At 46.3% G+C, this 26,595-nt stretch overlaps 1 protein-coding gene across 5 annotated transcripts in view; it reads left to right on the forward strand.

Moving 5' to 3' along the window:
* Positions 1-26,595, forward strand: part of LOC144762305 (exportin-5-like) — a 2,106,094-nt gene that overhangs the window by 882,882 nt on the left and 1,196,617 nt on the right. For all 5 annotated transcript variants that reach the window (XM_078647454.1, XM_078647456.1, XM_078647455.1 and 2 more), the window contains exon 17: positions 15,878-15,967. In XM_078647454.1, coding sequence (XP_078503580.1) covers positions 15,878-15,967 — 90 coding nt within the window. The remainder of the gene's footprint in view (positions 1-15,877; positions 15,968-26,595) is intronic.

Here is a 26,595-nt window from a genome sequence, read left to right on the forward strand (position 1 = left end):
TTGTATTACCCAGAAGTCAGTGACGAGCGGTTTTGACGATGTCTTGGTAGTAGCACTTGACTCTGTGCCCACCTCACAACACACTGCAAGGCTCTATCCACCTTAAAGCCGATCTGAATGGATGTTATGAAATAACAAGCATTGGTAAAGCCAGTAAGCATCCTCTTTGGGACCTATTGGCTTAGCCAGTGTTTTTTAGCAGTGCTGTATAGAATCCCTTGTGCTGCATGGCTTCCCCTATGCTGTACACCACAGCTAAAGAAGAATGGAAAAAGCGTATAATGGAGCTGCCTGCATAATTTTGTAGGGGTGCTCACCATGCAAGTACACGCTTTCTAAATGACATGGGTGCTTTTTTTCTTTTTATTTGTCTGGGATTGATAGACAAGGTAAGGCTGAGTTTAGGAGTTAGTAGAAGTAATGGGAGGGAAGGCCGAAGTTATGGTTATGGAATGCATAGAGGTTAAGGGAGGCAAGGGTAATTTTAGACTTCAGGTGATGGAAGCGGTAAAGGGAGACTAGGATTAAAACACTCAGGGACCTCATAAGTATTTAGTCATGCAGCGCAATATCCTCGATGCATCAACTTTAACTGTTGCATGGCTAAACAATTATAAAGTCCCAAAGGCGAGACCTATTGGGTATGCCAATGCTTGTTGTAATTACGTTGGTCCATTACTCAGTGATCGGCCCAGATAGAGAGTGTCACCCGGCTGGCTCATTGGTTTCACAGATCTTCCCTCCATTCCATTCTCCTTGAGCACCTCGTATTCTAACGTGTGTCCGAGTTCTCTAGTAAAGTGCTCGTTCTTTGCAACTTTTACCGTAAGTCAGCAATCATCCCCGATAGAGAAACACGTCTGGCTCATCGATTGACCTTGTTTTCCTACATCTCCTCGAGCACCGCTGTTTCTTTTCATTGGCTCTAATCCATACTAATATTATAAAGAGAGAGCCCAAACCTTTGAGGCGGTTAATCTCAGTACCCACAGCACCAATCACAACACCCAATACAGCGTTGGAAAGGGCAGTTGCAGCAGAAGGACATAGGCTATGCAGACGGCCACCATATACATTTTTTTATTTTTTTCATTGTTTTTATTAACTTTTCAAGAAACAGTGTTTTTCATCACAATCATACAGTGCAAGACATACAATTGTACCGTAGGACACCATATACATTTAAAAGATAAAAGAACCGTGCTAGCAAAGTAGTCCCTTGTGGGTGTGTCTGCGTTGTGCTGTGTGCGTGTGCTGGGGGCGTGACAAATGCTGGGGGCGTGACAAACGCTGAGAGCGTGTGTCCGCCCTTCATGCCATGTGAGTCGTACATACAAGCGCCAATTACGTTGCTGCGCCGCATCAAGGGGTTCGCTGGTGGCGAGAGAAATGCTGGGGGGGTGTGTCCGGCCTTCATGCCATGTGAACGCAATTGCTCCGCATCAAGGGGCACGCTGGCGGCGTGTGCTATGTTCCGCCCTTCATGCCATGTGGGTCGTACATTAATCAGAAGATCGTCTGCTGTGGCCGTGTGCTGGGGGCATGACAAATGCTGTTACTGAACTCTCTCATTCAACGAAATTAGACGCGCCTGCTACCATCAACCAGGGCTCTAGCCGGGCTCAGGCGGCAGATCAGTACACTAATTACACGTGGGCCTCAAGCGGGGGAACACGCGCCTGCTAACATCAAACAGGCCTGCATCTGTGCCTCAAGCGGTGGAACACGCAAATGAGCGTGTCTGCGGGGACAATTACTGCAGCCTCTCTTACTCGCTGTCACTGAACTCTCTCATTAACTGGATTTACCCGCGGCTGATAACTCTCTCATTCACCGACATTACACGCGCCTGCTAACATCAACCAGGGCTGCAGCTGGGCCTTCTCCGTCCCTATTCTAATGAAACAAAAAATGTTGTCTACCGTGAGATTTTAAAATAAATTGCCCTTGTCAAATACACACATTCTATTTCATACCCGGACAACGTCGGGACGGGCTGCTAGTTCTCTTACAAAGTGCTTGTGCTTTGTGACTTCATGGCGATATACATTAAACTGTTGTTTGGATGAAGTCGGCACATTTCTCTGTGCTCACTTCTTTCCTTCAAAAACCTAGTCTGCGTACTTTCGGGGTGTTATATTTAAAGTAATCCAAGATCAGCATTTGGACCATATGAGGTCGAGACTAGAAAGGGGCTGGAGAGCGTCCCTGATAGATTTTATGAATCTTCCAGGATATGAGGTTCCTTTTGTGTAAAACATATTGCTGAGGCCTCGAGGCAGCTACTTGTTTTTTCACTCAAGTATTCCCTAAGAAGGATTTTTTTATTTGCTAAGGCCGGGCAGCAGCACAGGAGGTGTAGTAATGATTCACATTTGTAGTCACACAGTCGATATGCTTCTCCTGTATGTTGGTTTGCCCAGGCCCGGCTAAATTCCGCTATTGGCAATGCCAGCAGTCGCATGTGCTTAATGTCTTTTCTGATTTTTGGATTCAGCGAGGCGGAGAGATATGTCTGGGGTTTGATGACCAAATATGAGGCATTTAGTGGGGCCAGGAAAGGTTGTGTTTTTAGTGGTGCCGGTCTTGCAGGAACAAAGCTAATTGAACTTGTTCACTGATGCGCTTTTTCCAGATGGCATATGCGATGGAAGGCAGAGCGAGTGCTGGTTTATTAATTTCTATGGTGGCCATGGCGCTCTCGAGCTGCGGGTTATACGGGGAGCCGGATTTATCAAATATGTCGCTGAGGCATCTCTTAAGGGATTGCTCTGGGGATTTCAGAATTTGAATATAATATTTTAGGAGATCAGCATCAAGGGTTTGTGTTTGTTTGACCAATCCGAATTCCAGCCCAAGTCTCGCCCTGGAGAGATGTTTTTGGAAGCTGAAAGATCTTTTTGTAGCCCATGCACTGAGCCTGCTCCAATATATTCGAGCTTGCGCCCGGTTATGCTTGGTGCCGATAAGAGAGAGCAGAGGTTTGGATGACTTAACTTATACCCTCTGCTGGCGGACGTTTTAACTTGTTGTTGAGTTTAGATATACCGTAGGTAAGGGCCGTCAATTTCTAAATCAGATCTCTTTTGTGGGCAGATGGTTGAGCGGACTCTGTGAACCAGACCCCCAGGTACTTATATTTCTGCACTGAGTTTATAGTTGTGGAGCCTGCGATACATGTGGTTTGTCTTTTGTTCTTTTGCCTTCCATGTATGAGAATCTTGGTCTTGTCTGGATTGATGACAAGATAATTTTTTATGCAGTACTTGTGTAGGTTGTTCAAGGCGCCCACTTTGGTATGATCCATAATGACAACGTCATCCGTATATTGGAGGATGTGTTAAGGGCGGTGGCCTAGACGAGGAAGTACCAGACAGCTATTGGAGAGAGCTTTTCCCAGGTCTGCTGTGTACAGGTTGAAAAGTAGGTTATCCTGAACAGAGAGTCCATGAAATTGTGCTGGCAGGGGACTTTAACAGCAAACACTTGGATCTGAAAGAGACACATTAGTGATAGATTCCTTACTTTAGAATATCCCCTGGCGTCAGACTGGATCCGGAAAGTTTTTCGTCAGCAGTACCCCTGCGCGTCGGTAGGGTTTGAGATGACGTCACGGAGACTACTTAGGCGCCACCCATGCGCGCTGACGTCCGTTCTTTTTCCACGCCAGCAAATGCAGATCCGGTTAGAGCACGTACCCTAGTCACTTTTTGACTAACTTTTTTGAGCCTTTTGTCTCTACTTCTTTTGAGTGTTTGACTCCTGATGCCACGTAGGGATGCCTGGGTTTAAATCCTGTGGGCGTGTCGCCGTATGATGTCTGTGGCCGACCCCCATGGCGTCTGTCTCTACTGTCTGGAGAGCAACCATGACTCTCGGTCATGTTCCGACTGTATGGCCATGGCCCGAAGGCTTTGCGGGACTGGTCCCGGAAGCTGATGGAGGCCAGGCAGTCGTCTCCGTGCCGTTCGAGGTCCAGGGGGCGGTCGAGGGACCGACTGCGGAGCCATCATCATGGCTCCTCGGGGTCCAAGTCTTTACCCATGGAATCGGATAAGAGACGTCACAAAAAAAAGTCAAAGAATTGTGTTTGCTCTCCAACGTCCCCAAAGGCGTGACAGCGGGAGCCCTAGGCCTGAACATGCATCCATGGCAGCAAGAAACTCTTGCACCTGGGGCGGAGTAGCCGACGGACCCAGATGAGGTGGGTAGGCCATGGGACTCCCAGGCTCCAACGGAGCCGCAGTGGAAGGACCCCTGGCCCTCCTGTCCGGAGACCGGCCTTTTGTTGCATAAATAGCATGTTCCATATTGTAAATAGCAAGCAAGCGAGCCCTCCAAGTAGAAAAGATTGGAGGATCTTGGCTAATCCATTCTTGAGTAATACAAGCACCTAAAGCAGACATAGCAATAAATATCAGCTTTCTATTATCATCTCCGGTTATCGTAGAGGACACCCCTATCAATACTAATTCTGCCGTTAAGTTTGCTGAGATTCCCAATAATACAAAAAGAAAAGATTGAATTTCAGAGACCAGTAATGTTAGTTGTGGACAACCAAAAAACATGTGCACTGCATTCGCCGCATCCTGTGCATATCTGTTACATGATGTTCCTTTAGCCGCTCCCCACTTAGAGATTTTTGCAGGGGTGTAATAGAGATCAAAGAGAACCAAGTAGTGTTGTGTGCGAGATCTGCCAGTCAATAAAATGGAATTAGCCAGGAGAATAGAGTCTTCAATCAATACATTATTCACATCGAGCTTCTCGTCCCATCTCTCTTTTACAGATGATAGATCATCTGAGTAGGATGAAATCAACAAGTTATAGAGAAAGCCAATTTTTCTTTTAACATATAGGGTGTCAATCAATGGGATTTTCTGAAGACCAAGACGTTCCTGTGGGGATAATGTTTTAAGGAAGCTATGCAGCTGTAGATATTTATAATAATCTAAAGTGGTAATATTAAACTTGAGTTGAAGCTCCAAAAAGGGTATCATGTAATTATTCTGCCATAAGTTGCCAATACAGTTAATACCCTGATTACGCCATTTTATCATGATATGATCTCTAAAAATAGAGGGAAAAATATGGCCTCAAAGCCTTCCTAGTCCGAGCTTCTACTGGAAAAATTAGAAATTTGGGAACAAGAAAATGAGCTGCTCGCCTTTTTTCAAACAGGCCTTCGTGGAGGAGCTGCTACAAGCGACAATATCATAGCTCTTTCTATCCTGAGTCATCAAGCAACCCAGCTGAACCAACCCCCACTGTTTTGTTGCTTTGTTGACCTAACCGCAGCTTTTGATAAGGTCGACAGACAACCCCTCTGAAAGAAACTAGCAAACTGGGGCATTCCATTATAGCTCCTAACGACCCTATTGTCCCTCTACTTGGAAACCTGGGTACGAGTAAAAACAAGCACTACATAGCCCGCAGTGATTGAAGTGGTGGTGTGCTAAGGTTTGGTCCCACGCTGGTGGATATGACTGGTGACAATACTGAGGATGGAAGGCCCTCTGCAATGGTTTCTGAGCGTGGCACATGCAAAGGACAGGTAGACACAGAAGCGCCCCGGGATGAACCCAGGCCACAGTGAAGAGGCGGGCCGGATGGTGGCCCGTAGCGCTTTATCACCACGAATCAAACTGTGAGGAAAGGCACACATAGGGGAGGCCTAGGCTGGTGGCAGCTACCTGGGAAAACGGTGCTGGGCATTGACAATACCTCTCAGGATCTAGACTCAACTGAACTTTGCTTGGTGGGATGTGCTGGTCTGTTGGGCAGCTTGCCGGATTACAACTACTATATGTGAGACCGACTGTACTAGAAGACCCCTGAGGACCCTTGAGCTGGTGAGAGGTTGTGCATTAGGCCTGAGAGGGGAACTGCTTGCCCCCTGCGCTGGGAATGCATTTGTGAGACTGGTTCACTGTTACTGCCCTCTGTGTGGGTTTGATCACTTGCTAGCGTGCTGTTGATTGAACTGCACTCCCGTGACTGCATGATTGCCTTCCGAGGGCCCTTGCATGCTCCATCTGAGTGATGCCTTCTGGGAAAGTGCAGCATTTAAAATCCTGAAAGATGCTGGCTCAGTATCCCTCTCCGGGTACAGCCGCTGATTGGTTTACAGCTACAATGGTTGGGGCTCTGGCTAGGGGTCGTCGCTAGTGGACAGAGTTGTGCTGCTGGACGAGGCAAGACATCCTGCGGCTAGGGAGGCTTTGGGTCCAAAGGTATGGGTCACTGTGCCTGTTCAGTGGAAGTGAGCATCTGCCACGAGTCATACGGCCGGCTCTTTCTCCTTTGGGAAGGACTGACCGACTAGGGGCACCCAGCAAACAAAAATTGACCAATTCCTGCTCGGGTGCAATTTGCAGACCACAGACTGAGAATGACTAAAGGACAGGGTAGGAGAGTTTGTCTCTATGATTCGGAAGACACTAGTTGAGGTATGGGTGTTTACCCAGGGTGGGGGGATGAGAGCTGTTTAGGAGTTATGGTTATAATCTGTGCAAAAGCAATCGAGTATTGCTTATTGTGGATCTTGGGAGGGAGTGACGAGAAGGGGGCAGGGGATGGAACGGGATAGATATGGTTGATATCTCTCTTTGTAATGTCTGACTCCGTGTGAATGCTTACATGGAGCGTTCGGGTTGAATTATTTCGGCAAACGGTATAGGACCCTCATCTACCTTAGAAGGAAAGGAGTGCGCATTGTGTTCCTTCAGGAGACACACCTATTATAGTCTGAAGCCCAGAAACTCCATTAAAATGGAGAGGACAATTAAAGTTTTCCACTTATTCCTTATATACCAGTGGGGGTGTCTACATGGGTGGCCCCGGGTGTTGCATTCTAGATGAGAGGGCTGGTAGCTGATATGGTATGTACTGTTGCATGGTATACTGGACGGGCAGGAAAGGTGCATGCTTAACGTGTTTGCACCCAATGTTGGTGATGACGAGTTCTTTGGAGCTTTAGAATCCAAATTGCTCTACTACGTGGGATTGCCCATCATTTGTATGGGGGATTGTAAGTGTGTTTTGGATGATCTGTTAGACCTTCATCCGTCCCGGACGGGCTCAATCGCCCCGTATGGTGGTGGGCTGCATGAAACAATGACTAGGCTTCAACTTGTTGATATATGGCAGGAGTTCCACCCCAAGATAAAGGAATATTATTGTTATTCACCCTCTCACGGAACACACAGTAGGTTGGACCGTTCCTCCTTACAAACGAGGGCATCCTTAATATTTAGAAGGTGAGCTTATCAGGTGAGATTTCTCTCCAACCATGCCCTCTTACTATTGGAGTGTGGAGCGAGGGAACACCAGCCCTGTGTTCCCCTGTGGAGGCTTTAGCCTGATGCGTTGGGAGACCTGGAATATAAGATAGATATGAAGGAAGCTCTACAAGGCTACTTAACTAATGACTGGAACACCGCACAGTCGCACAGTGCAGAGTGGGGGGGGGGGCTCTCAAGGTGGTTATTCCAGGTGTAAGCCTCAGTAAGACCTATGGTATCAGAAGAAAATTGGAACAAGAGTTGAGGAACGCCTCATAGGGCTACAGAGACCAGCACGTGAAGTACGAAATGAGTCCTTTGCAGAGGCGCATAAGAAAGTAGCGGCCATCTGTGACAGGCTAGATTATCATGTCTGGAAGGGCTATACGCAAAGCCTTCCCAGAGAGGGCGATAGATCGGGTAACATGCTGGCCTGGCTGCTTAAATGTCCCCTACTGCTTATTTTCGCCCTCAACAGACTTGATGGTAAGGTAATAATGGGTCAGGTGGCGATTACCCAATTATTATGCAAGCACCTCGCTGGAGTGTACGCAGTGCCAGCACACGCTGCAGCCCCGGAGTCGAGATTGCCATTCCGTGGTTGACAGAAGCTCAGGCAGAGGGGCTCGGTGAAGTCATAACATTGGAGGAATTTGGCGAGGCCCTTTGAAACCAAGACAGATGGAAATGTCTGGGACCAGATGGTCTCCCTGTCGAGTATTTCCAGGCGAACTCCGCCTCCCTGCGCTCCTTAAGACCCTCCTTGAGGCATGTAAAGTCAGCGAACTCCCAGCCTAAGTGCGGAAAGCACTTGTAATTATGCTCCCAAACCATGCTAGGACCCTGCTGACCTGGGATCTTACAAGCTGGTGGTAACGCACCTAGTTCAGGATGATCAATGTGGCTTTATGCTGGGAAGAGGTACTCCTATGAACTAGAGACGTCTATCCCACATGATGCATGAAACCCGGGCCGCTGACTTGAGGGCAGCCGTAGATATAGAGAAGTTTTTTAACACCTTGTTCTAGACATACATATGCGAGGTCGTCCGATGGGTGGGATCTCAGGGAAGAGTTCCTGGCATGGGTGCAACTGCTGTATAACGTGCCTAATGTGCGAGTCGGCGTTGGTAATGAGGTGTCTGACACCTTTAGTATGGAGAGCGGTATGCGAAGGGATGCTTGTTTTCGCCTCTCCTGTTCACCCCTCTATGGAGGCAATGATGACGTATCTCAGAGATCAGACGCAAGATTGGGGAATACAGTTGGGAAATAAGACCCGTCATATCCATGTATGCTGACACTAAGTTGATTTGTGCGAAGGGCCCTGAATGCTCTGTGCCTATTCGCATGCGATTGATGGTGAAATTTGGGGCAGCATTGGAACTCTACGTTAATCGTCACAAAACGTGCTATACCCCTTGGCAGCCCTGGCTAATGTGGATGCATCCGACATTCCAGTGGTGGGTTTGCCATGGGAAACTCAGAGTTTCAGATATTTGGATCTGCAGATAGCACATGACTGCCGCCTAAAATCGAGCTGAATATGTGCAGAGTAATGGAAGGCCTGGCAGCCTTGGTTCGATTCTGGACTACACTTCCCCTGTTGCCAAAAGGTAGAGTATCCTTAAGCAAAGTTTTCTCATTATCCTGCTGCCTTTATGCCTTGCTGAATTGGTTCTGTGTGCTGCCATCCACGCTGTTTCAGCAGATTGACCCGTTGATGGTGAACCTGGTTTTGGCAGGTAAGAGGAGCACAGTCCGCCTGGAGATCCTGAAATTGGATCTTAGCCGGGGGGTCTCATACACCCGGATCTCCAACAATAGTATCCGACCGGCCTGTTTCAATACGCTGCACTTTGGTGGTTGCCAGGGAGAGGGAGACCTATCCCTGAGTGTCAATTGTATGTCCGTAGAGGAGGTTTAAACTCACTAAAGTGTAGATCGGGACAGTTCTTGCAATATGCAAGAATATCGCACACAAGTTGCTGGATCAGGACGTCATTCCCAGAGGAGCCAGATCAATTGTAAGTTCTACAATCAATCAAACATTTGTAAAGCGCGCTACTCACCCATGAGGGTCTCAAGGCGCTGGTGGGGGAGGGGGTGCTGCTACTGCTTGAACAGCCAGGTCTTGAGAAGTCTCCTGAAGGCCAGCAGGTCCTGGGTCTCCCGTAGGTGGATGGGGAGGGTGTTCCAGGTCTTGGCGGACCAGGCTCCTCCAAAGGTATTATCTCCTGGCTAAATGCAGCCCTAAGAAAAAGATGAATATTACTCTGATGCATGCCTCCTGGGACAGGGAATTGGAGACCCCACTTACAGATGGGAAATGGAATAGAGCTCTGGCACAGGTGTGAGACGTAGCCAGTAAGGCCTGATTTAAGCTGATAGAATTTTACTTTGATGCCACAGATCTCACATAGGACTTTTCCGACACTGTCGCCGGGCTGCGCTAGATGTGGAGTAATAATAGCAGACTTTGGACATATAGCATGGATCTGTGTGCAGTTACAAACATTTTGGGGCCCGGCACTTTAGGAAGTGTGCAAAGTGACAAAGGTAAAAGTAGAACATACACCCAACACTGCCTGCTGTGATTGCAGCCTCCGCCCAAGAAAGGGAAACACGTGTTACAGATTAGCTCAACTGGGTTTAGTACTGGCACGACTTTGCATAGCCATACACTAGGAATGTCCTATCTCACAAACTCTGTCTAAGTGGCGGACTGACTTTCTGGAATGGGCAGCAGCTGAGGAGCCCGACTTCGGAGATTTTGTACTGATAATAAAGCAGAGAGAGACCTTAAGTATTGGGGTAATATGCTAGACAAGTTGGGTGGACACAACACACTCCTGAGAGGTGGGTATGACTCTGCCACATCGGAGGAAGATGACACAGCCCCTGTTGCGGTAGATGACACTAGATCTAGATTGACTGAGCCGATGACCCTCCCTCACCTACATTCAACTACTCCCTCTACTGCTGGTGGGTCCACTTAAGAACTATGAATAGCTCAGCCGTTTGCATTATCCCCTCATGTATCTCTTGAAAGTATGTGGATGCCTGCTGTTTTTCCCTTACCCCTGTTTCTTCACCCTCACCTGGGAAACTTCTGTCCCCACGCCTACCACACTAATACTTTGAAAGTACTTAATAATGCAATTCTGCACTGATTTGTTTTGTATTGTTCTGAAAACTGAATAATTTATTTTATTTAAATAAATGATAGTATTAAGTACTCAACCATTTTTCCTTCCACAAATGATTCTAGATTTCCAGGATTTTGTTGGCAAATTTCTTTCAGAATCCATCATTGTAAGTGTTGATGTAGGCAGGCCTTTGGTAATATATTGATGAGACAAAAGAGATTTGGTTTAAGGCAACTGTTTGTGGGCTACTCCTACCCAGCTTTGCTTTTTTAAAGAAGCTCATTTCTTGGTGTATACTATCCTCTACAACCACATGCTTTCAGAAGGCCAAGAGACCGCCTTATGGGAAGACCTGGGGCTCGTTGCACATTAGCAAGATAACCACATCTGTTGTCACGACAACCCTTCTTTTCCCAAACATATGTAAAGCACATACCTGGATATAAGTCTACATATTTGCCATGCATTGTTCCATTTATTGTGACAATACAGGGTGGGTGGACTGGTAAGTCAAGCCCTTTTGTGCACTATTCAGATGTGTTTTTCAATTTGCCTGTTTTTCCGTTTGCCCCTTTTTGTAATATTCTAACCAATCTGTTCTACTGTTTATGAATATCAAACAGCATGAGCAGGGGAGGAAGGTTACTCACTTGTAATCTCAGTTCTCCATCATTCATGTTTTGTATTGCATAGTAGAACTATGTTCAGTCTGTCTTTCTAAAAATGAACTGATAAACGGATGCTCGGGGCTTTCTGGGAAAGAGCAGCAATTAAAATCCTGAAAGATGCACGGTTAGGTTTTCTGTAAGTGTAAACATGTTTGAAGGCACTTTAATCGGCTTTGGTTTAACTTTGATGGTAGAATTTAAAAGTGGGGCTTTTTTGCTTGTTTCTCGGCCAAATTATTATTATAGGCACTTGTTAAGCGCGCAGCTACCCCAACGGGGTGTCCCTGCGCTGTCACAGACAGTGAGGAGGGCAGGAAAGGCAGGCTGGTCTAGTCCGGGCGGCTAAATAGCCAGGTTTTAAGGGCTTTACGAAACAGAGGTTCCGTCTGGATATGCCGTAGATGCGTGGGAAGTTTGTTCCAGCATTTAGTGGCACCCACCTCAAAAGATTTTCCACTGGATCTGGCTTTTTTAAATTTGGGTATGATCAGCTGGCCTTGGGTGTTGGACCGTATCGATCTGGATTGAGAATAGGGGCGGAGTCTCCTTTTAAGATAAGCGGTCTCTAGCCCCTTGCCCGCCGAAATGCCAGTGTCAGGACCTTAAATTCAATTCGCTTAGCGATGGGAAGCCAATGAAGTTGGCGCAAAAAAGGAGAGATAAGTTGTCTGAGAGGGGTACCACAGATTAATCGGGCAGCAGCGTTTTGTACTGTCTGTAGTCTGCGAATCAATCCCAGGGAAAGGCCGAGATATAAACCATTTGTGAGTCCAAATGGGAAGTTATTAAGGCATGGACTACTGTTTTGCATGTGGCGCTTGGCAGGTAGTTAATACATTTCCTAATGGTTTTGATTTTCCCAAAACAAGCGGCTGAAAAAGTTTGGACCGGAACTCCGAGGGATAACTGACTGTCCCATCTGACTCCTAAGTTCTTCACTGATTCTTTAAGAAGGGGAGCCGTACCCAAAAGCTCCGGCCACCATAGAGTAGGGGAGAGAGGGGAGGGTTGATTAAAAAATAAGATCTCAGTCTTATCACTGTTGAGTCTCAGGAAATTGCGGTCCATCCAGGCCGCAATGTTCCTGAGACATGTTTTAAGGGGATCAAAAGTGGTGACCGATACCGCCTTGAAAGTAAATAAAAGCTGGGTATCGTCCGCATAAGAAACAATTTTGATCCCCATTTTGGAGATCATCTCCGCAAGGGGGGTTAAATAAACATTAAAAAGCAGCGGGCTCAAAGCAGAGCCCTGTGGCAAGCCCCATTTAAGAGGTTTAACCGGTGATGTAAAAGGATGAGTTTGAACCTGTTGTTTGCGGTCTGAGAGAAAGGACGTTATCCAAGTCAGTACCTTGCCCTGAATTCCTATGGCCTTAAGTCGATTTAGGAGGATGGAGTGTGAGACGGTGTCAAATGCTGCAGACAAGTCTAACAGCACTAACACCGCCTTTGAACCTCCATCTACCGCCCAGCGTATTGAGTCGCCCGTTTCAATTAATGCCGTTTCTGTACTATAACCGGCCCGAAAGCCGGATTGAGACTCGTGGAGAAGATCAATCGCCTCAATGAAGCCGGCCAGTTGTTGAAAGGCTAACTTGTCCAAGATCTTGGCGGGGGCGGGCAGTAGAGAGATGGGTCTGTAGTTACCCGGGACTTCCGGATCCGCATTCACCTTTTTTAAAATAGGCTGGAGAAAGGCATGTTTCCAAGCCATCGGATATATTCCCAGTTTAAGTGATGAGTTCCAAATAGGATTCATATGCGGGTTGAGGAACTCCGCCAAGACTTTATATTGTTTAGCTGGCATGGGATCACTCGGGGAGCCCGATTTACACTTTTGCAATTCTAAGAGCGAGGCTTCCTCTGCCATGTCAGCAAACTCCGAAAGGACTATGCTGTGAGGCTTTCCTAGACCAGATTCAATAGAGAATAGGGGATCATCTTCTGAATCCGGGAAAGATGCGTATATCGCGGCAATCTTATCCTCAAAAAACTCGGAGAGTTTATTACATAAGCTCTGTGAGGGAGAGTAGGAGTGGGTAAGGGTTAAAGGATCGGTAAAGGACTTGACAATTTTAAAAATCTCCATGGAGGTGCTTTTAGCATTGTCTATTCTCTCAGCTAGAAATTCTCTTTTGCTTTTTATAAGGAGTCTACGGTATTCTTTAAGGGCTGCCCGATAGCTTGCCTTACTGTCAGCAGAGTACGTCTGCTCCAACCACGTTCTAGTCTTTTACATTCCGCCTTTTTTTGTCTAACCTCCTCCGAAAACCATGGCGCAGAGGGAGACGACCTAGGAGATTTTACAAATTTTAGTGGCACCAGGGCCTCCAGTCCCCCAGCGACCCACTTATTCTGGTGCAAGATCCTGACATCCAGATCATGGGAGGGAATAGGATTAGAATTCTTAGTGAATTGCGTTAGTGAAACCGAGGTAATGTTACTGAAGTTCCTTCTGAATTCTTTGGAAGTGAAGGTAGATTTCATAGGGCTAGGCCATCTAAATTGAAAAGGGATCAAAAAATGATCCGACCAAATCACAGGTATCGGAGCGTATACTGTGATATCTGGCAAATTTGAGCAGATCAGGTCCAAGGCATGCCCTGCTTTATGAGTAGGGGCAGAGACGTGTTGAATCATATTGTATCCTATTAAAGTGGCAATAAAATTAGAGCTGCGTGGGCATGAGATATCGTCCACATGTAGATTCAGATCCCTTAAGACAGTAAAATTAGTGTAACGTATACTGGCTTGCGCAATGTAGTCAGCAATGCTCGCCATATCCGCCGCGCTGGAACTCGGTGGTCTATAAAGCAGGAGGCCTGAGCAGGAGGAAGTTGCTGAGGGCTTTATACAAAAAGATAGCCCCTCCATCGAATCCACTAGTTCAAAGGGAGCTGCTGTAACCTCCCATTTGGTTTTTATAAATAATGGCCACTAACCCCTCCCCTCTCCCCCCCCTTCTCCCCCCCCAATTGTCCATTCTTCCTATTAGCGCAAACAATGCTATGGCCATCAGGAGTGGCTAGGGAAAGAGCGGGATTGGTGTCCTCCCTAAGCCATGTCTCTGTCAAAAATAGCAGATCCCAATTGTTATCAATAATGGATTGCTAAATATCCAAAGCATGTTTAACCAGGGACCTGCAGTTAATCAGCCCAGCCTTGAGTGTCACCTTTTAGAGGGCCGGGGGAGGTTGAAGAGGCCGTGATGGGGTGCAGCTATGAGGGCTTGCCCCATTAATGGAGAAATCACAGTGCCGACATGTGTAGTCCACCGTGGTGTCTTCAAGATTCGTAAAGGGCATACAAGGGCAGGGGTGGGTTCTGAGAGCGAACAGCTCGATCTGTGTATAAGTGGATCTGATAGCAGCACTGGATCGGGCAGCATCTCTGGCCCTGGCCGCCGTCCGTCCGGGGACGGGCGCAGACGAGCTTGCGACAGTGCCATGCTGCCTTGAAATAGTCAGGGGCTCCACAACCACTAGAGCGTCACCCCGCCACAATGGCCGCTCTAGTGTGCCCTGACTGGAAGTAGGTAGGAATCCCTCTGCTGTCTATGAGAGATACAAAAGGGGATGATGGACGGAGCGTTTGAACAAATCAAACACTCACCCCCAGTCAACTGATCTGGGTTTAATCCATCACCATTCTTTAGTTCACTGGGGGTGAGTGTTTGATTTGTTCAAGCGCTCCGTCCATCATCCCCTTTTGTATCGCTTTGTTCGCCCTGAGTGTGGCAGGGTATGCTCAGACGTGAGTCCCTTGTTCACTTGGCCACTGGATTCAAGATAGCCTGGCTGATGAGGATTATGAATCCGAAACCGGTCCCAGGATGCTTGTTTCCGGTCCAAGGAAGACATGGCTTGGCAGTTCGGGCTGGACTGTTCCCATAAGGCACAGGGTCAGACTGATTTGCATATAGCCATGTCTGAACTGGGGTGGCTGAGTGAACTAAAGAATGGTGATGGATTAAACCCAGATCAGTTGACTGGGGGTGAGTGTTTGATTTGTTCAAGCGCTCCGTCCATCATCCCCTTTTGTATCGTCTATGAGAGATGACGCTCCCTCCACTCAAAGAGCACACACAAGCTGCGGTGGACCGGGAAGGCAGTCAGAATGAACAATAAGTGGTGAGCACAGCACGTGCAAGAATATCGTGCAAAGAGTTAAAAACGAGTATTATTAAAAACAAAGTAATCAGCAACGCGCTAGCGCAACCTACAGCCTTCGAACTTCTCAGACTGTCTGAAAGCAAATGGGCTTTGTATTTCTGATTGGCTATTTGGCATGGACACGTAGAAAGAACATGATATTGTGCCACTTATAGGCATGTAATCTCTTTGAAAAATGTATTCCTGGATGCTGTCCATGGTGGACATGTTCTTTTTGCAAATTCAAAGAAAGTACATGTGTAAGATGATTCGCGTTTTCCTGGTAAAGTCACATTTCCTTCTCCAGTATGGGCAGGATTTTCGTGGATAATGGCACTCGACATTAGTAGCCTGTGTGCCTCCCCCGTGGAAGCAGTGATGAAAGCATAGGTGTTGGTTTTACATCCAGTGCTCCAATTTGTTTGAACTGCTCTCTAAGACTGTGGATGTTCTCGGCTCTTCTGATCTGTCTACTCAATGCCACATCTTGAGAAGGAATGAAGGGTTCTAGGGCTGGTACTGCATGATGTACTGTGGTGCTTCTTTGTCAATAATATGAAGGTGTTTTGGTAGCAGTTCTGTTTATGTTTCTTATTCTAAATATAACCTTTTTTTCTGTGTACAGGTTCCAAAAGAACAGTCTCTGATGTATATGAGAAGAAATGCCTACAGCTGTATCAACCAGATTTGCCGAGACCATTCTGTATTAATTCTGGTAAGCTTAAATCACCAGCTTTGTGTATCTCTATGCTTATTTATTTAATTATAGTTAAACCAATTGTTCCTGGTTAATGTTTAGTTCCTGCGGTGCACCATTATCTTGATAAACACTGTGCCATTAGGTGACTGACGCCTTTTTTTTACTGCTGTTTGGGGAATTACTATCTTTTAGTAAGACTTTTTATATCATGACCCTTTTGCACCTTGGGAGTTTCTATATTATTCCCTAGCCAAACTGTATGCACTGCTAGGGACAGTAACCTAATCGATCCAAGTGCAAGTTTTATGACTCTCGAATTCACCTGCATGAGCCTTTCTTCATATTTGTAAATGTAATGTGTGTTCTAATTTGAGAACGGTTTCATTAAAACAAAAGAATTACTCTTACAGAGAAGGCATGCCTGTATAAGGGCATCATTTTGTATGTATGTTGCAGTACTACTTTTGGGGCGTAAACCTAGTGAGGAAGAAGTAGACCATTTCCATTTTCTTTTTAAGTATATCCCATTCATACTAACATCTCATTGCGTGTTGTGGGTAAAACATGGTGCAGCTAGGCAGCACTCTGATGAGAAAATGTTGGCACTGACACTTGAGGGTACCAAGAGCTTGTAGTGAGTCAGAATACATGGTATTGTCAGTTGAGGCAGTTTCTATTGTAGCTCGGAAGAGAATAAGGATCCCATCTTTAATTTCCAGCCATACTTCTGGTTCATCTGGGAGGAGGTGAATAGTTCTAAATTCAAGGAAGTACCAATGTTGGAGAGCTAAGATTACAAGTAAGTAAAATGTAAATCTGATATAGACTTCTGGCTGCAGATTCCTTACCTTTGAATTTCACAGGCATCAGACTGAATCCGGGAACTTTTTTGTGAGCAGTACCCCTGCGTGCCGGCGGGTGATTCCATTCGGCTCCGTGTGGTGTCATTGGCGCCGGATGTGACGTCGCAGTCACCTATATAGGTGCCACCCAAGCACGTGGATGTCAGTTCCTTTCTTTCTGCGCCAGTTAGCGCTGATCGGAGAAGAGCTTACCTCTGTCTCTTATTGATTATTGACCTCTAGAAAGGTACAATTTAAACGATGTGGCGCGTGTCATCGCACCATGTCGGTGTCCGACCCGCACCTTGTTCGCTTATGGTGCCTTGAGCGCGACCACGACTTAAAGTCGTGCTCTGACTGCCAGGCCATGGCGCAAAGGCTGTAAGGTAGTGGTCGCTTAAGCTACTTGCAGCCCGGCAGCTGCCGCCATTAAATGTGACTCCTCAGGGGTCCTGGTCACGTTCGAGGAAGAGAAGGTTGCAGGAACGCTCCAGAAGTCTCAAGTCCTCTTGATCACACTCGAGGTCCTCGGGACACTCGGGGAAGAGGTACAAGAAGAAGAAGTTGTCTAAATGGCCTTCGAATTCAACTCGTCCGTTGAGAATTGACGAGACAAGTAAGGATCATCAGCGTTCCTGGCACGGTTCTGCAGAGCCAGAGCCAGGTTCGACTAAGCGCATCCCCCCTTTTCTGAGAGCCGGAGCGATCCAAATTCAAGTAAAAGAGTTTTACTCGGCCATGCGCTGAGTATTTGAGTGCGCCTTGCCTGAATCTGCTGCGGGACGCTCTGGGACTCTGCTGCTCTGTCCGCATTGCTTCTTTGTGGACTCGGACCCGCCGTAGCGCCTTGCCTGAAAGTTTGCTGCCTGGATTGCCTGCACAGGCGAGGGGAGAAAGTCATCAGCCTCAGGTGTGTGCGCTGCAGGGACTCGCTTGTCCAGGAGTCCCTGCGTGACCCGAGTCAGCTGGTCTGCGCACCCTGAGAGCCCCGCCCCCAGGTTGTCACATATTCTACATAACTGACCTAACGTACCGCTGCGTGGGACGCGAGCGGGACGCCGGGCTAAGCCCGGGCAAAGGGCGGGCCGTCTACGGCCGTCATCGGCAGGGGCTGGGCCCGACCCCCTGTCCCTTCAGAGACGTTTCTACAAGTAAGATTCTGTTGTCGTCCCTGTGACGTTTGTTAACTGCATTATATACAGACAATGTCCAAAAAGAAACCTGCTGCTCTGTCCGCAAACACCATGGATAACTATGTTGTGCAAACAGTAAAGAAAATAAATGAACAAAGGAGGGAATCACTTGGGCTAAGCCAGTCACCAGATCTGCGCAGGTTAAGCCCTACTTTACCTCTGTCGACTGACGATAGCCCTTTCGTGCTGGTGGAAACCAGGGTCTCAACAAATGCATCACCTATTATTGGGTCTGGTAGCCAGCCATTGAGCACGTCACCATCCCCTGTTATTCAGGATGTAGACTTTGACAATGTTATAGATTCAGACCCAGAAATAGTAATCGGTCCTATGGAGGACAATTTACCACCGATTGAGCACACACCCCGGCCTGTGCGCACCTGTGTGAAGAATCAGCGGAAACAGGGCGGTTCAAGGCCAAGAGCGAAAAGGAAAAGAACATTATCCCCAGGCTCCTCGAGAGCTCCCCAAAAGGCTGTAGGGGAAGGGACTTTAAGAAACAGAGGGGATGATGAAATGTTTAGTAAACTGCTTGAGGTTTTAGAGGGTAAACTTAATGAAATTGTATAACCTCTGATCTCTAAAATTGATAAATTGCAGGCTGAAGTAAAAAGACTTGGAGGTGTGCAAACCAAGTTGAAGGAGGAAATAGGCTGTCTTAATATCTTATTAACAACAAGAAATACTACCGAAGGGGTTAACCAAGTTGGAGAAGGGACATCTGGTGTGCTGACTAATCAAGTCCATATGCCGGCCCCAAAAGGTAATCAACACGTAACAACAGCAGAAGGGCGCCCGTTGATAGTACATTTACCACAAGCACAAGTTCACGGTATAGACCCACCGCAGTTTATTGAGGAAGCCTCACCTGTTGTGCTGGTGTTAGCTAATGTTCCCCTTTTGGACGCCGGCACTACCGAGTCATCTAGCTCTCTGACTAGTAAGGCCCTCCACTGGCTCTCAGGTAATATGAGGTTAGCACCTGGAGGGATACAGCAATTGGCACACGATATTAAAGCAGTTAAACGCGTTCCCTGGATTGGGAAAAGATTTAAAGGGGATTGTGTGGCGGTGACCTTTGCACACCCTGGAGTACTCCCAAATGTCCTAACGCATATTCTTCCGCCTCAGCGTAGAAGAGGTACGGTGGTTCCCCTAACATTAAAATTCTTTTATGGGGAACAGCAAAATGTAACCCTACCAAAAACGCCAGCATTAGGATGGGACAACAACTTGAATATGCATAACCGTTGGGCTTCTCCCCTAGTACCAAGCCTGCTATTACAAAACAGGTTTGATGCCCTGTCTGGTCTTAATAACTGCGATTGACAAGAGGTCAGACACGAGATTGCCGATGCATCCGCAGGAGTAGACCTATATCAGTCCCCAAATACTATAGGTAGTATACTGCATAAGTCTGTGGGTACACCTTGCAATATCTTAGAGGGGGCATCAACATCTTGCCATATTGCTAGTTGGAACATAGCAGGACTAGCTTCTAAATTTGAAGTATTAGGGTGGCTAGAATTGATCAGAACATTTGATATTTTATGTCTGCAAGAGACTTGGTGTCTAAACTTCAAGGGCCTTGATGGTTTTGTAGCATATGAGCTACCAGCAGTGGCAACTACTTCAGGGAGGGCCAAAGGTGGTTTGCTAATTCTGATTTCTGTGAAAATGCGAATTAGGGTGAAGGAGCATATCACCGTGGGCAATAATTCCCAACTGCTGTGGTTAGCCGATGAGGCAGACAAAAACATTCTATTGATTAATATGTATAATAATGTTTTTGATGCTAGCAGACACATGGTTATTTTAGAATTAGACATCGTAATCAAACAATTGATGAAAGCTTCTAATACAGTTTTTGAGTTCATATATGTTGGAGATTTTAATATTTCTGTTTGCCCTCTCTCTAACCAAAGGTTGTGTGGCACTTTGAACCGTGTTGGAGAGCCAGCTACACATTTCCCACACAATACATATGGAGAAACTTTGAATTCCTTCCTACTCGCCTATGATATGGAGGTTCTAGAGATTGAGCAGGATGGGAAGTGTGATAGCTTGCCAACTTTTGTGGGGAGGGGGGGCGAACACTGTAATTGACTTTATTTGTATGTCTTCCGAACTAGCTCATTTTAGTTCTGATGTCAAGGTTGTAGACTATATGGTTAGTGATCATAACTGTCTTGTTATTGAAACCAGGTTTTGGAAAGTTTGTATTATTCCAGATAGTAGCCCTATCACAAACATTGATGTACATAGGCCGAACGGATTTAGAATAAGGTGGGCTGGGGATAAAGCTGAAGTAACTTCTAATTGCATTATCTCATGCTGCTCAAATGACATTACATCAATCATTGATGAGAAGTCAAACTTGGAGGCCTGTATTATTCACTTTACTAAAATCAATGTTTTTATTAGTGGTAAGTTTACTAGGGCTGCTGGAAATATTAACAATAAAGCCAGGGGATGGTTCAATAATGCATGTACTGTGGCCCTGAAGACCTTAAAAAAGGCATTATCCACCAAACCTAGAGACAAAACGGTTGTAGCTAAGCTCAGATCTGACTATAATTTAGCTCTTAAGCAAAGGAAAGCTGAACTACGAGAGGAAGCTTGGGAGAGATTCGATCTAGCGGCTGTTTCGAAAAATTGTACTCTTTTTTGGACAGTTGCAAACAGCCCTTTTTTAAAAGATGATAAATTCCCCGTGTTAACCTCAAACGTAGGTAAGGAGTCATGGGTACAGCACTTCTCCGGTATTTTTAATTCCAATATGGTAATGTTGACGACAAGTTGCTCTTGGCCAGTACTTAGCCTAGATATCACCTTACAGGAGGTTCTAAGTAGTATCAGGGCTAGTAAGGGCGGAAAGGCCCAGGGACCCGATGGTGTTCCAGTTGATGTGTATAAATCCGCACCTGAGACTTGGGGGCCAGTACTAGTCAAAGTTTTTAATGCTGCTGTTCGCTATACTATCCCGTGTACCTGGTCTGAATCAATAATAGTCCCCATTCACAAGAAAGGGGGCCGAGGAAACGTTAAAAACTACCGGCCAATTTCATTGCTGGATTCGTCCGTCAAGATTATGAGCCGTGTACTCCTCGTCCGATTAGAAGAATGGGCAGAGTCCAATCAGATAATGACAGACTGCCAATATGGGTTCAGGAAAGGAAGAGGTTGCATTGAACAATGTTTAAACCTGGAACTCCTGATAGGGAAATATACCCGATCAAAAAATGGTTCACTCTACCTTTGTTTCGCTGATCTGAGCAGCGCTTTTGACTTGGTTGATCATGCCATACTATGGACTACCTTGCTAGAAATGGGAGCACCTAGGGGAATTATCTATTTTCTGGCCCGTTTGTACGAGAGGCTTAGCTCGAGTGTTCGGTACGGGCTCTCGGGCGAATGTACAGACAAATTCAGGGTCAGGAGAGATATCAGACAAGGGTGTGTTTTGGCACCCTTGCTTTTCACTCTGTTTATTAATGAAGTAGACTCGATCCTTAAGAAAGCACCAGCGGACGCCCCTAGAGTAAACACAAGTACCATCCCCGTGTTACTCTATGCGGACGACGCTGTGTTGCTTTCTAGGGCTCCTCGGGGTCTACAGCTTTTGATGGACAACTTTGTGGCCTTTATTGAAAGAAGAAAGTTGGTCATTAACAAGAGCAAGACATATGTGATGGAGTGTGGAGCTAGAAATGTCAAAACTAAAACACCCTATAGGTTTCTTATTGATGGTCAGGTGGTGCAGTGTGTGGAAAATTTCTGCTACCTGGGGGTTACCTTCTCTAAAAATGGTCGCTGGGATGTCGAGCATAAGGTGGTGCGCGACAAAATGATTAGGAGCGCCAATGGAATATTTGCTTTTGCAAGCAAATTAGGTAGTAGAAGGCCCAAAGAAATGCTTAAGATCTTTGAAGCTAGGTGTCTTTCGGCTGCTCTCTACGGAGCAGGGATATGGGGGGTATCCAGGGTAGAACCTTTACTGGTAGAAGAGAATAAATTTCTGAAAAAATTATTGTGTCTCCCGACATCCACTGCGAATAATTTGGCCCATAAAGAACTAGGACTAAATCATCTAAATGACCTATTACTGTTGAGACCTCTGACACTTTGGCGTTCGGTCTGGTTGAAAGACGAAACCTCATTTAATAGGGTTATCATTGAGGATTGTTTACGTCTAGACTATTTTCTCAAAATCCCATGGATTAAATACACAATTGAATCCTTCTCTAATGTGTTTGGGTTAAACGTTACATTAGATCATTGTTCTGCTTCGGACCTTTCTAAAGACAGTCTGAAATCAATCTTCTTAAATCACTGTGCTGAAAGACGAGCCACGGATGATCTCAAACTTTCCACCTGTATACGTTACAACCAATTGAACGAATTTGTGGGCCTACACCCTTACCTCTTCCAGGTAACTAAAGGGCAACATCGGTTTGTTCTTACCAGGATGAGGATGGGTACGGTCCACCTATTGGTTGCATTCCCTGAGATTAAGATGCGCCCTACAGGTCCATGTCGGTGCGATAACATTTCAGAACAAAGCACAGAGCACTTTCTACTTATATGTAACCTGTATAGTGAATATCGTAAATTCTTTTTAAAACCTTTATTTATTAAATTTGGAGCAAGAACCATCAAAGCGGCAATGAAATTACTTTTTAATTTGCATCACCCTGACATCTGTTTTTATACGGCTAGTTATTTACTCAAGGCAATTAGTTCTAGGAAAAGCATGAATTTTTAAACAATTTTTAAAATAATTTATCCACTGGAAACTTTTTAAAGTGTGTTATTTGATTTGTTATATGTATCATACTGTATTTTTTGCGGATTGCGATTGTAAAGTGTATTTTCCTTTAACATGTATTATATGTATGTACTTTTATGGGCATGATTTACATGTCTCCGAATAAAGTTTTGACTTGACTTGAGTGGGCCGACCCCTCCGATGCACCTTCGGGCCCTGCAACTTCCGCTCTGATGGGTCCAGATATGTGCCAACGCGACCTTCCCCAGCGCCGGTCCCAAGGTTGATGCTCTCGGCGCCAGGCCCATTCTAATTCCCGGCGACTCGGAGACAGATCAACATCAGTCTCTGTCAACTCCGGCGCCGACAGAGTCCAGAGCTTTAATCCATTCCCTGTACATTTTGAAGAGGTTTTAATCATGGGAGAGGAGTGGGAGGGGTCTCTGGAATCTTTAGAACAACAGTTAGACACTTCTGGAGAGGATTTGGACTGGTATGAGGAGCTTGTGGAGGCCAGTGGTCTGGACACCTCTTCAGATACTGAAACTGTGGGGGACGGGTTTTTTAAAAGTTCAGGGAAATACTGGGCGCACAGCTTACGTAAGTGTGAGGAAAAGTTAGGTCTGGGTGCAAAAAGGTGAGGGGACAAAGGCCCTAAACCCCTCTAGAGAGTGTGCAGAGCACACGTTTAACAAGTACAAAACAATTACCCAATGCACACCAATATACAGTACAGAAAGAGATGTCTCAATGGGCATATTATAATACAAATGAACAAGTTCAGAACAAAAAAAGAGGGAAGCGAAGTTGTGCGGTTCCTCTTTAATTTGTATGGATGGCCAGCCGACACGTGTTTCGTCGTCAAGCGATCACAATGCTTGTACGACTCATCAGGGCTGTAACGCGATGAAAAAGGACCATAGGTCGCTAAGCCGGTGATACTTCCAACCCGGCCCCTGCTCGAGACCAGGTTACTGCTTGTTGGTAATTGGTGCTCCAAAAATCGAGAGTGATGCAGTTGGGGCACGCTCTATGTTTCAGAACGGTGCTCCAGGCAATACGGTAAAAACGGAGCCACAAATGAAAGAAAGCGAAGCCTCTGTTTACTTTGGTCCTTAAATATATGGGTTGGACAATTCTTAGTACCCGGAACCGCTGCGAGGAGTTACACATCCCGCTGACTGTGCCACCAGCAACACGCCGCAATCTCTGAACGCACGCATTTGTGCGATTACCAGCATCTTGGACCACCACTAAGAATTGTCCAACCCATATATTTAAGGACCAAAGTAAACAGAGGCTTCGCTTTCTTTCATTTGTGGCTCCGTTTTTACCGTATTGCCTGGAGCACCGTTCTGAAACATAGAGCGTGCCCCAACTGCATCACTCTCGATTTTTGGAGCACCAATTACCAACAAGCAGTAACCTGGTCTCGAGCAGGGGCCGGGTTGGAAGTATCACCGGCTTAGCGACCTATGGTCCTTTTTCATCGCGTTACAGCCCTGATGAGTCGTACAAGCATTGTGATCGCTTGACGACGAAACACGTGTCGGCTGGCCATCCATACAAATTAAAGAGGAACCGCACAACTTCGCTTCCCTCTTTTTTTGTTCTGAACTTGTTCATTTGTATTATAATATGCCCATTGAGACATCTCTTTCTGTACTGTATATTGGTGTGCATTGGGTAATTGTTTTGTACCTCTTCAGATACTGATATACTCTCTCTGCCTATGGCTATGGAGGAGGGAGCTTCTTATGCTATGGTGGTAAAGGGGGCGGCAGTAGTCCTTGGCCTGGAACTGCCCTTGGTGCAAGTCAAGATTAATCTCTTGACTGAAGTGCTTAATCCTGGGACATCCTTTTCTGAACCCCTTTTGCTCTTTAATAAAACACTTAACAGATGTCCTTCTAGGTTCCTGGTCCAAACCTAGCACACATGTTCCTGTGACCAGTACTATAGCATGCCGCCATTGCCCTGCCTTGGGTGATCCAAGTTTCATCAGCCTACATCCTACCCCTGAGAGCTTGATGGTCCAAGCCTCAGTGTCCCAAGACACGTTCCCTTTAGATTAAGAAGTAAGCAGTGGTTGTTATTTGAGAGAAAGTGCCCTCTTTCTTGCATGGTATGCCCCCACTTTTATGCTGAATTGCTGATGTTCTTTGACTGAGTGTGCCCTGGGCTCTGGCTAATCAGGTGCCCAGGGCCTATGTTCCTTCCCTAAAACTGCATTGAAGTCTAAACCCAATTGGCATCTCTGGCCACATGTCAGCCCCTGGTAAATGGTACCACAGGTACCCAGGACACTGTGACCAGAGAAGGCCCCTAAGGGCTGCAGCTCAGAGCCTCAGGAAGAATCTGGAGGAACAATCCCTCTACCCTCCATCGTGACCAACTTAATGAAGCCCGCAGGAATTACAAAAAGCACATTAAGAATACAAAGTCAGCTTTCTTCTGTTCTGCGCTAAACACCGCAAAAAAACGTCCCAAAGAACTCTTCAATATCATCAGGAATCAAACATCCAAGCCTACGACTTCTTCAATACTGGCATCCATAGAACAATGCGACAACTTCGCTGTCCTTTTCAATGACAAAATCGACAAGATCGACCTCTCGCTTGGCGCGAATCTCTCCCCCCACCGAGAGCAAGGCGTACGAAACTAAGGATGGTGCCTCCGTGAACCTTCCAAAACAATGGTCCTTCTTCATCCCTATTCAGGAAGCGGAGATAGTCAATCTAATCTCCACGGCTAATCCATCATCCCATGCTCAAGACCATCTGCCCCCGCGTTTGGCCAAGGACCTGAAGCTCACCCTAGCCCCGATATGGTGCAAGATCATTAACAGCTCTCTGAGCTCTGGAATTGTACCAGACTGCCTCAAAGTAGGCCAAGTCATGCCACTACTGAAAAAAACAGGACTAAACACAGAGGATATGAACTACTTTAGACCTGTATCGAACTTTCACCTTCTGTCCAAAATCCTGGAAAGATGTGTACTCCCTCAGCTGACTCATCACCTGGACAACATCAATCTCCTAGATCCCCATCGATCTGGCTTCAGAAAAGGCTGCAGCACCGAAACAGCAATCATCAATGTCCTAGACAATCTTCACAAGTCACTGGATTCGGATCAATGCTGCCTTCTCATCCTCCTAGACTTATCGGCTGCGTTCGATGCAGTCTATCACTCGCTGCTCCTCAAGGTCCTCCAAGAAAGAGCTGGTCTTGAAGAGACAGTCCTCCACGGGTTCTCCTCTTTTCTTCACAACCGCTCACAAAGAATAAAAATCAAAAACTTTGAGTCCGACCTCCAACCAGTAGAGGTGTCCCCCAAGGGTCAGTGCTCTCCCCCCTGCTTTTCAACATCTACATGGAACCCCTTACCACACTGCTCAGGAACTCTAACATCCCTTTCCACCTATATGCAGACGATACGCAAATCTATCTGGAAACCACCTCCATCGACGACATCCGAAAAATTAAATACCACGCTCAAGAAGGTGCAACACTGGCTCGCAATCAACCACCTGAAACTCAGTCAAGAGAAAACGGAAGTACTCCTCATCTCCAACAGAGACGAAAACCCCCAAATTGAAGAATGGCTGAAAGCCATCGATGCCCTCAATGGTACCCTCACCCCAGTGGACTCGGTAAAATCTCTAGGTTTTACCCTAGACCTGAAATTGAACTTGAAAAAACACATTACGAGATCCGCCAAAAGTGCTTTTCTCAACCTGAAACTATTATACAAAATAAAACCCTTCCTTCCTCCTAAAGATCTCCAACAAGCCACGCAAGCACTGGTGCTCTCCAGAATCGACTATGGGATTGCAGCCC

The sequence above is a fragment of the Lissotriton helveticus genome, chromosome 6 (assembly GCF_964261635.1).
Source record: "Lissotriton helveticus chromosome 6, aLisHel1.1, whole genome shotgun sequence".
Lineage (NCBI taxonomy): Eukaryota > Metazoa > Chordata > Amphibia > Caudata > Salamandridae > Lissotriton > Lissotriton helveticus.